The sequence below is a fragment of the Syzygium oleosum genome, unplaced genomic scaffold (assembly GCF_021117445.2).
Source record: "Syzygium oleosum isolate NSW1041296 unplaced genomic scaffold, Sole_v2.1 Sole_v2.04, whole genome shotgun sequence".
Taxonomy (NCBI): Eukaryota; Viridiplantae; Streptophyta; class Magnoliopsida; order Myrtales; family Myrtaceae; genus Syzygium; species Syzygium oleosum.
Window position 1 is genome coordinate 1,179,660 of NW_026607488.1, and position 11,832 is coordinate 1,191,491.

General features: G+C 40.3%; 1 protein-coding gene across 1 annotated transcript; it reads left to right on the top strand.

Moving 5' to 3' along the window:
* The first annotated feature begins 6,356 nt into the window (after nt 1-6,356).
* LOC115684590 (WD repeat-containing protein VIP3) lies at nt 6,357-9,300 on the top strand. Its single transcript, XM_030609372.2, has 2 exons — nt 6,357-6,795; nt 8,491-9,300. Exons 1-2 carry the CDS (start codon nt 6,457-6,459, stop codon nt 9,115-9,117), a joined length of 966 nt encoding a protein of 321 aa, XP_030465232.2. The 5' UTR covers nt 6,357-6,456; the 3' UTR covers nt 9,118-9,300.
* Nucleotides 9,301-11,832: the final 2,532 nt, after the last annotated feature.

The following is an 11,832-nucleotide window of genomic DNA, read 5'->3' on the forward strand; positions in this document are numbered from 1 at the left end:
TATGTATGTTAAATGGGTCGTAAATGGATACAATCTACCTATATAACTCTCTCTTTATTATCTTTCGTCCTTTAGTTAATCTCACGCTCACTCACACTACACTCTCACATCAATTTATGTATGAGTTTTCTAAAATTAGGTTAAATACATGAGTATTTTAGTAATATGAGTTTGGTATGGGTCGGGTTGAGCACGAGTCACTAGATGTTGCATTGCATAAAAATGGGCCAAGACATGTTAAATGAGTCTATTTGGGTTGGACCATTTTCGGTCCGACCCACCTCTTTGATAGGATCTTATATCTATCTTCTATCAACAAGTTGCCAAGAGGAAATGAGAAAACTAAACACAACAACAACAACAACCCTCCGCATGATAGGATGATTTCATAGAAATTATGGTTTATTGTTCCGAACGAAAATTCCTTTTACTACTCGACGGGACCGGACAACACGGCACGCCCTCCTGAATTCAAAAACCGACTTGATTTTAAAACTTCCGGCGCCCTTAAGTCCGCATAGTCGTTTCGATTATCATTACAAATTCCTGAAAGATCAAATTAACAAAACTGTTTCCGGGTCGTTGACGTGGGACTACACTTTGGTCCAGTGAGCTTTACTTGCTTCCCCCTCTAGTAGGAACTTAGTAGGAATTTTGTGGGAGTAGTAGGGTTGGCGGTCTAGTGCCACGTGGAAGCTCCTAGTCGTGCCAGCACGAACATCAGCTTAAAAATATTATTTTAGAAAAAAAAAGGCCAACAGAAATGAAGTGACCAATTGGAGCTTGTGGTCGGTTCGAGGTCTATCCAATTTGCCGGTGTTTCCGTCAAAGGTTTGACCCGGCGGTTGGCAGTTAGTAGTTAGTCACCTTCGTGGCTAAGCAACCGATTGCGGCGGGGCCCACTTGGGCGGTTGTTGATGCGGTGACCGTCGGGTGGATCCTAAGTAGATTGTTCCTAGGATCATGTAATGATATGTTCTTATCGCCCTTCGGGCCAGCGATCGATTCAATGCATTCTTTTCTCGTTTGATGATTGATCGGAGTTATCCATGCCCGTGAAAATCGGACGATTGAATTCTAAAGTACGTATATTGATATTGAAACATCGTTTGCCTTTCGCAACGTTAGGGTTTACATTTCAATCGAGAGACATGGCTCGTGAGAAATTCAATTGGATTTGTGGATTGAAATGCAGTATCGCGAGATTATCTATCCATTCTAGGGTCAAGTCGGAAATTTTTTCCCAAATGATGTGATTGACCGATTTTAGTTGTTTCTTTACTTCATAATGATGAAAATTTAAAGACGAACTTGAACTTGGAGAGGAATGAGGATTAAAGGGAAAGCAACTAGGTTTGTTTCGCTAAAGCTTGATTAATATGTATTTAACAATCGAATTACAAGTCATTTATTAAGGGAAAAACTAAAGCTTGATTAATCTGTAGTTGATCTCAAGGCGCGACTTGCCGTTTGCATCATTAGGGTTTAAAACCTGATCGAGGAACATCGCCCATGAAAAATTAAATTGAATTCACGGATTGAGACTTGACGTATGCATGGTACAAGGAAGTTTATATATCGATTGGCAAAATCGAGAATGTGGTATCATGAGATTGTCTGTCCATTCCGAGGTCAAATCGGAAATTTTCCCCGAAGTAATGTGATTGACCGATTTTAGTTGTTTTTTTACTTCATAATGATGAAAATCCAAAGAGGAACTTGAACTTGGACAGGAATGAGGATTAAGGGGAAAGCAACTTGGTTTGTTGTGCCAAAAAGTTTGATTAATCTGTAATTAACCATCGAATTACAGGTTATTATTGGTGAGGAAGTGAGTCATTTTGTGGGTCCCGATTAGCAGGTGAAAATGGGCTTTCACCATGATTACTCCTCATTGAAGAATTCATGGCAGGTAATAGATGTCATCATCAATCATGTAGAGGCTGCGAAAATTACTTAATTCTTTTTTGCTCTTGTTATTTTCACCTTTGAAATACTTGAATGGTCTAAAATAATCCGCATTGAAACCTTAGAAAATAACCATGGATAGTTAATTGGCACGTCGGTTATTGAGACATAGTGTGAAGTACAAACCAACCAAGCAAGAGCCGAAACTCCCTTGCATCATTTCATGTACGGGAGGCTACTATACTTATTTATCCGGCGATAGCCAGTTCAAATTGACGTGTAGTCTACCTTCCATATCTGCAGGCCCTTCTGTTCCCTCTCGTCGTTTTTCTTCCCTAGAGAGAATGAATACGGAGTGAACTTACATGGAAATCCCTCTACCGTACCGTGGAGTTTCTTCCCCCGTCTCCCCTTAGCCTTTTAAGGACCTGCTCAAGTCCAAACAAAGATCGATGAAAGAGGAAAAAAATGTACATTCAATATAGATCAATCAATATAATTATTTTTATCAACCTTTCCCAAATCTTCGTTTCTTCTTCTTTTGTGTTTAAATCATAGAAGTTTACGCGTTTGTTACTTTTTTTCGAGAATCACTGGAGATAGAGTGTTTTTAATAAATTTAATGACCGAGATTCTAATGTAAAAAGATATTGTTTGCACCAAAAAATGTCCAACTTTTGATTTTTATTTAGGGATAATTCCAAAAAAGCACCAACTTTAGGTCGAGGACAATTTCGGCCCGAACTTTTTTTTGTTCCATAAAAAGCATCGACTTTAGATTGAGGGACAATTATGGCCCGAACTTTATTTTGTCCCGTAAAAGCACCAACTTTAGGTCGAGGGACAATTCGCTTGAACTTTTTTTGTCTCGTAAAAAGCACAAACTTTCACTTAAATCCCAAATCTGGCCCTTATTGACTTAAAACCATTGATTTTCCAACTTGACTATTCCACCTTAGCAATAAATTCACGTGACTTGCTGACTGGATTTAAAGATTATTCATTGTCTTATTCTCTAAACCACAAGCTGAAGAATAACTGAAACCGTTATTTTCCTTCACTTCACCGCAAGTCAAAAATATCTCCGGATTGAATCTTTCTAGCCAAACTTCGTCGTTTTGTCGTAACGGGCCGTAGACCACCGCCCGTCGACCGACGCCATGGAAGAGATTCGCTGTGCTCACCACCATAACTTTTTTTCTCAAACAAGGGTAACTTCGGATAAAATCAATGGGGGGCCAAATTTAGGATTTAAATGAAAGTTAGTGCTTTTTACGAGAAAAAAGTTCGGGCCGAATTGTCCCTCTACCTAAAGTTAGTGCTTTTTATGGGACAAAAAGTTCGGGCTAGAATTGTCCCTCGACCTAAAGTTGGTGCTTTTTATGGAACAAAAAAGTTCGGGCCAAAATCGTCCTCGACCTAAAGTTGATGCTTTTTTTGGAATTAACCATTTTTATTTATAAGTGATAGACTTAGTCGATGAGAGCAAAATTTGATTATTAATGAGCAGAATTATCATTAATTAGAAGTGAATCGACAACTCGCCAGTGAAGTCATCGACAACGGAAATTTATCTTTATCTTTATTTTTTTGCAATGTGAATATCTTTCAATTTCTGTACTTTAGTCGTGGTTTCCAATATCTCTTTGTTGATTAAATTTTGGTGTATATCTTAATTATAGTTTCTAGATCTTCATCGTTGATTAAATTTCGACGTTGTATCTTTACTATTGCACTTTATCGTTGATTAAATTCCGGCAAAGCTTTTTATGTCATCGATCATCATTGTTGATTGAATTTCGTTGAAACGTATTTGTTCCTTGTGTTCCATTGATACAACTCATGTCATGAATCGTCACAGAACCCGTCTCAGTCTTAACAAGCCGAAAAATGAATTTCGGTGAAATATATTTCATCGATGATCCAATTTTGACTAAACAGATATTGATAAAATACATTCCTTTACGATATTTCTCTAAAGTTTAATTTGGAATAATTCATTATAGTATACAATTCTTTAGTTTATGTTTTCCTTAGGGGAATTCTTTGGTCAAAGTTATGAACTCTTTATGCTTATAATTTTCATATATAGAATATGTGAATTAACAAATTATGAACAAGGTTCTGACCAAAAAAAATTATGAACAAGGTTCAAACCCATTATAAAAAATCCTTTATAGAGATCAGCTGGAGCACATTAATAAATAGAAAAGAGTAAATGAAGCCTGTATAAAACAAATGGTAGCAATATTACATTAGAGATTCTTAAGATTTTGTATAGGATATTTTTCCATATTATAGATAATTATGATACGATTGTTGATTATTCATGTCTCTCAAGATTGCACGTATATCTTCCTTGATCTGTGCATATCTTGATTAATACATGCTACCTTCAAGAATCATCTCATAAAACCTATAAATAGGAATATAAACAAATTTCATAATTCTATCTTGCATTTCATTTAACTTGATCTTAGAGCCGGTCATTCCTAAGGAAATCCGAAGTGCATTGATTGTGGTCGTGTTATGACGGTGGCAATGACCAAGTGCCAGGTCGTGTTACGAGGTATTTTTTAAAGTCGCGAAGACGCGTTTTCGCATAATAACTTTTGTAGCAAAGCCTCCGTATCGGCCGCGACAAAGCCGATCGCAAAGAACGCATATTGTTCGGCTCCAATACCTCCTATTTTCGACTTTTCACTTCTCATTTCGAGAAGTTGATACCACCATTGGACTCGCCACCCTTAAACGAGCCCGGACACCGCCTCATACACCGCGTTGCCGCGGATCCACCAAGCCTGATGCCACTCGGCGTCCTTAGAGAAATAAGTTTTCATCGCACTGTTTGACATTGATTCAAGCTCCACTTGACTTCTTTGACCTCAAACTTGAGTTTGAGGGGATTCTAGCAATATTATATTAGACATCCTTAAGATTTTCTATAAAATATAGAGATAATTATGATATGATTCTTGATTATATGTATCTTAAGATTGCACATGTATCTCTCTTGATTATGCATATCTTGATTGATATATGTTACTTTAGATAATCGTCTCATAATGCCTATAAATAGGTAAAAAATCTTCATTATGATATATCGAGACATATACAAATTCTACAATTCTATCTTCTGCTGCATTTCATTTAACTGGGTTGTTTTCATTAACTCAATAAGTTAACGGAGTGCTTCTTTTTTCACTTAATCAATAACCTTGAGATCTTGTTTGGTTGCTAAGAATGAAAACAATTGGATGTGAACAAAAGCTTAACTCCATTCTTAATCATGTTGGGTCACTTGGAATAAAGAGGGATGTGTCACAAATCTTGCAATGGTAAGCGTCCTATTTATGGTTATATTTTCATTGATATGAGGATAGATGAAACCGACTAAGGATGTGTTTGTTTTATGAAAAATTTTACGTGGAAGGAAATGGTTTTGCTCGAAATTTATTTTTAAGAAAAGTGATTAATTTTCTCTTATTTGATTGCGAGCATTAAAACGAGAGGGAAGTAGTTTTCTGGTACTTGGATTTTACTTCCAAAAATATTACCTTTAATGATAGATCATGTAATGCTATATCAAGCTATAAAAAAGCAAAATTATAGATTGTAAAATCGAATATGAACATCGGGCGAATGACGAAAGATGGACGGATCTCAAATGAAAATACTTTTTAAAATTAAATATAGCAAAAAGAATCTGTAAAGTCTAGCAATTACAACATAAACACACATGAAAAAAAATTCAATTTCTTCATTCTTTTTCTCTAGCTTCAAAACCAGTATTGGAAAGAAGTGAATTGGGAAATAGAATCTACTTTGACATTTTAGCAAATACCTTACGTGCTCTCCACTTCAGCGCCATAAAGTAAAGTTTCAAGGGGGGAAAATCACAGATGAAAAGCATTATTTTTCAAATAAATGACAACAAAACTTGTTGATTTATCAACAAGAAACAAAGAAAATGAATTCCGTGAGAGAGCACGCGTGAGCGCACAGTTTTTGAAACCCTAAACTCGGTTGAACCTCTTCGATGTCGCGATATGAAACACTTCCAAACTTACCGAATGAATTTTTTGTTAGAAAGGAAAAATTGTTTGTTTTTTCTTCAAATTCGAAGTGCAGCTGTCCATTTTCGACGTTCCAAATATCGAAAAATCTAGAAAATGTTTCCATATGAGCTATTTTTCACGAAACAAACCCGTCGTAACACCGAACTTGAATGAGCACGAACCTAAGCGATAATCGGGACTTAATCATGACAAATTATACAAAATTATCCAACTCCCATTATAGAGTATTACCATAAGAAGAGAACTCCCTTACTTCCTCTCATCAGAAGGACATAAATATTGAAGATTATCCATACCCATTATGGTCAACGCAAATTCCCATAAAAAGTCAAAACCTCCCCAAAATCCCCAAATCCTCTACCATCAAATCCTTAAATTAGGGTTTCTCTCTCCGACCAAAAACCACACACTCTGCAACTCTGCTTTGCCCTCTCTCTCTCTCTCCATCTTCTTCGGCGATTCGAATGCGATGAAGCTCGCGGGCCTCAAGTCCGTCGATAACTCCCACGACGAGTCGGTGTGGGCCGCCGCGTGGGTCCCGGCGACGGAGGCCCGGCCGGCGCTCCTCCTCACCGGCTCCCTCGACGAGACCGTGAAGCTGTGGCGGCCCGACGAGCTGTCCCTCGAGCGCACCAACGCCGGCCACTTCCTCGGCGTCGTCTCCGTGGCCGCCCACCCCTCCGGCGTCATCGCCGCGTCGGCCTCCATCGACAGCTTCGTACGGGTCTTCGACGTGGACACCAACGCCACCATCGCCACGCTCGAGGCCCCTCCGTCGGAAGTCTGGCAAATGCAGTTCGATCCCAAGGTGATTAAATTTCCGACCTTTTCGTTTTCGTACCAAGGGGGGTTGATTTGAATTTGTTCGTGTTTCGATAGGCGGACATCAAATGGAGGGAATTTGGAGTTCTTTTCAAAGTTTGGTTTTTGGAGTATCGGGCATTCGGAAGTTTAATTTTATCTGGTATTTAATGTGGGCGAACTGATTCAATATCTGTTTTACCGTCACATATATCCAAATTATCTGATCATATATATTAATGAAAATCCAACAACTTGCAATTTCTGCAGTCCTAGGATTCTCAAGATTGCTTGAGCTAAGAGACTTAAATAGGGTAAAGCATTGAGAAAAGCTAGCATTGGCCAGGGAAATGTAAACTCGAGTTGAATGGCTCTAGCAAGTCAATAACTTGAACGAGTTATCTAATCGAATTAAAGTGGCAGGTGCGTTGAGCATATCGTCCATGAAGTTCGAGGTGGTTTATTAGGCGGCTCCTACCCCTAGCATATCGTGAGAATCTTAGGAGTTTCCTAAAGTAAGGAAGAATCTCGGGATTTTGGCGTGAGCTAGACCGTACGATTTGACCCATGAATTGGAAATGGGACATGTGTGTCCGATTTGGTTATTGTAGGTGGCTTGTATTAGTCGAAGTGGACTGAACACTGAGTGACTGTAGTTCCTCCAGTGTAACTGGTGATTCAAGCAGCCCAACCCAACACATCTAGATCTTTTTATCTGTAAAGGGCAAACCTGTGCACTGAAGTTGGGGCTTATATCCAATCCCTCTAGGAACTCGTCACGGGCGCTTCACCACTTTGTCAAAGCATTTACATATTAATATATGTCCACTTATTTGTTTAAAATCCCTTTGTTGACTTTGAAAAATCATGTTATTGAGGGTAGAGGGGAACAAATTCTTATGCTCAGCTTTGACAAGAGAATGCCTACCATGTGAAGTAGAAGTAAGCTATGTCACGGGTGTGAAGAAAACAGAATACTTAGATGACTTCAATTTTTAAAAAAGAGTTGGAATTCTTCTACTTGTTGACTGTCCAGTTGAACTCGTCACTGATATTTATTGTTGTCGGTATTTGAAAACACCAGAGAAGAGCGAGACTAGCATGAAATGGTTATTATCTTTTTCATTTCCTTTTCTTTTCATACTTGATGTCTGCTTACTTGAAGTTTTTTTGGTTCTTGCTTTTGGATGCTTGTTGAAAAATCGGGGCACTCGACATGCATGATCATGGTCATTAATGAGCTCCGTATTAGTATCAGATTGCTTTCTTTTATGGAAAGTAAATCACTTTTGATATGGTGATGATCAGAAAGTTGGCCTGAATGAAATTGTGCATTGTGGATATTGTTCACAAAGCTTTGCTAGATTATGAGGCATCATTGATGCTGTTCAGGGTTATCTGGACTTAAAGAAGCTAAGTCCTGAGCGACCTATCTGATCTTTGTAGTCTGCTGATGAAAATGTTTGACCGATCTGTAAGTCAAGCTTGAATTTTCCTTAAAAGGTCAGCTCGTGGAAGGTTTCTGGTGATTTTTTTATTTATGTGTAATGTGAATAAAGACTAAAAATGTGCCAAGTGGCTTTCAAGATTGAATGGCTTTTCTGTGCTGTTTTCCACCTTTTGCAGTACCGCTTTGTTCTTGCCTTCAACATGCAAATTTATTTTGGTATCTCAATGTTGCTAAGTAATACTTGTTCCCCAGGGCACCACTCTAGCAGTGGCAGGTGGAGGTAGCGCATCAATCAAGCTTTGGGACACTGCCACATGGGAACTGAATGCAACCCTCTCGATTCCTCGTCCAGAACAGCCCAAGCCCTCCGATAAAGGCAACAAGAAGTTTGTCCTCTCTGTCGCGTGGAGTCCTGATGGCAAAAGGCTTGCCTGCGGCTCAATGGATGGTACAATCTCGATATTCGATGTGGCTCGTGCCAAGTTTCTGCACCACCTGGAAGGCCACTTCATGCCAGTGCGATCTCTCGTATTTTCCCCAGTTGAGCCACGGCTGCTCTTTTCTGCATCCGATGATGCTCATGTGCACATGTACGATGCCGAAGGTAAGTCCCTGGTGGGGTCCATGTCTGGCCATGCTAGCTGGGTACTGAGTGTTGATGTCAGCCCGGATGGAGCGGCCATTGCGACAGGTTCAAGTGACAGGACTGTGAGGCTGTGGGATCTTAGTATGAGGGCCGCCGTTCAGACAATGAGTAACCATTCAGATCAAGTTTGGGGGGTTGCCTTTCGACCAATGGCGGGTGCTGGTGTCAGAGCTGGTGGTCGGCTTGCTAGTGTATCTGATGACAAGAGCATATCGCTCTATGACTACTCATGAAGGTGGGTGTATCTATTTGCATATTGTGAAAAGGTAACTTCTCGAAGCTGCTGATCGTTAACCTTTCGTTAGAATAGTCTGCGGGAGATTTTCTTGGTTGCAGATCATTTGTATTTGTATAATTAGTTGAATATTTATGGCTTTCAGAGAAATGGCTAAATACATGGCTGTTCTGATGGGTGACATGGATGTTAAAACTTTGAAGTCAATTTGATACATGAAATTTCTGAGAGGTTATTGTGTGAAGTTATACTAAATATGGGGGTCACTATCACTAATCAGCTCAGCTGTCAACATAAATTAACCATTAACCATTTTCATAGTAATCTTAGATCTCCTAAGGGAATGATTGACGAGGTTCCGCGGATCCGATCTCTTACCTTTCATTACGTTATCTTGACCTGTTTCAAAACTTCAGCGCACCTTTCTCTCGGCACGGGTGCGTGTGATTTGCCATGGATATTTCAAAGTTGAGAAAGTATATCGTCCAATGCATATACACTTGACATGCTGAAGTAAGTGATGTAACACGGGGGAGAAGCTGGTCGATACAATGAATTCGTAGATTGTGGCTTGTGGTAGCAATAGTAGACGGATAGACATTACATGTCTGGATGGGAAAAGAAGAAGAAGAAGAAGAAGAAACGAGAGCCCTGTGGAAACCCGATCAAACCGACTCGACTTGTCGCCGGGCTTCCGACCGGGTTCGTCCGAGACCATGCCCCGAGTATAATCATTTGTATATATACTAAGAAATCATCTCCACTGTATACTGTCAAGAGTGTTCTTCAACCCAAAGTAATACTTTATGTTAGATTATGATTTGAGGAACACTTGATCACAAAGACACAAGCTCTCTTAATTTCTTTTTTTAGTGGCCTTTTCTTTTATCCTGTACACATGTCGGATTATCATGTCGATCTTTACAAGCATTGTTTGGTGATTTCCAACTTGTTAAGGATCTGATTTTTTTGGGGGAATAGGAGGGCAATTTGGACATGGGCATGGGGCTCTCACTTTATGAATAGGATCAGCCTTTTTTTTTTCGGTGCCTCGTTCCGAGAAACGAAGAGAATAATTTCCTTTTTTTCAGGTGACAAATGACACGCGAGATATGTTATTTTTCACGAAACAAACGCATATTTTTTCGAGATATTTTTTTTGAAATATTTGATTGTTGTACATATACTAAAAAAAAATAAAAACGGGCGCCTTGATCTTATTCATTGCAGTTTTTTTTATGACTTTCGCTTTGTATCGATTTAATCATTTACTGTTTTTTTCAAGCTAATTTTTTCGGGAGTAAAAGAAATTAGAGACGCATTTAATAAAAATTTCCCCGAGCTTTTGTTTTCGCAATTCGTGGCTAAATTCCCCCATCCACCAACGATTTCTTCAAGCCACCAAGCAACTGTTTAGTCGGGTTTCAGTACCTTGAGTTCATGTTCGATTTACGTAAAGCAGGAAGTGAGACATGACGATTAACGACATCGAAAAACGATAAAAATTTCGGAATTGAAACAAGGTCCGTGAATTTCAATATATCCTTACGGTTTGGAATTGGGAATCTCGAAATAATTACGATTTCGCGTTTAAAATGAGTTCAAGATGAATAAGAAATTGGTCAATCCGCCCTCACATAATTCAAAAACCGCGGAGTCACTTTGTAACTTTTTTATTAAACTTCAAACGTGAAATTATAAAATTATTCTCATCAAATTCGTGTGATTGGTTGGGTCGGATTAGCCGATTCTTGGTCGACCCACCGCCCCATAGCGCCCCGCGAATGGCCGCCCGACGCGCGTGTCAGCCACTACCGCCCCCCTCTCTCTCTCCTTTGCCACGTCAGCCTGAACAACGTGGGGGGTCATTTCGGTCATTTCGGGGTGACGTCCTTGCACCGTTCTCGTCGCCCGGACCGGTCGCGCCGTGCCCCCGTGGACAGAAAAATTCCTTGGACGGCGCGCCGACCAGCGCCGACCCGCGCGCACAAAAAACCGTGCTCGAGACTCGAGAGGGAATGTCTTTGCCTTGCGCCTGCCCGCCCGATAGCCGCACGGCTTGAGCTCGACGCGCGCGCGCGCGCCGCACGTGGCGCCGACGTGTCGCTTTCCCCTTAGCGGGTGGCTGCTGATGATGGCGATGGGCGATCGATGATGTCGTCATTTTCTTTTTAGCCGGCGGGACGCGCCAAGGCGGTGCGACCGAGCCGCACGGGATTCCGATCTCCCCGCTTTGGAAAACAAAAGATAAAAAAAATATATATTTCTTTTGGTCCGAAAATGAAAAAAAAAAATATTATATACGCGCCAGCGACAGGTGGGCGGATGTCGATCTGTACTGTCCGCGGCGGCAGAGACAGAGAGAGGGAGAGCAAATCTTGCGTACCTTAGAAACGGGAGTTACCACGTTGTCCGTCCCCGGGACTTGCATTGACGATTTTGCCCCTCCCGTTAAAGAGATTCCGGGCAAAAAAGTAATTCGATTTTTGGTAGTTTAATCGCGATTAATTAAGGCTTTTTGTCCGTGGCCGATTAAGGAAATCAAGCCCAGCTGATTCTGTATATCGAGGCTCATTGAACAATGGTAATAATCATTAATGGCATATCGATGACACGAAAGAGGAATTCGGATGGTCTTCCTGAACGAAGCTACCGCAAAGGTCGCAAACTCCAGACGGTCAAATCTTTAAAGCCGCCGGCTTCCGTTTCGTGA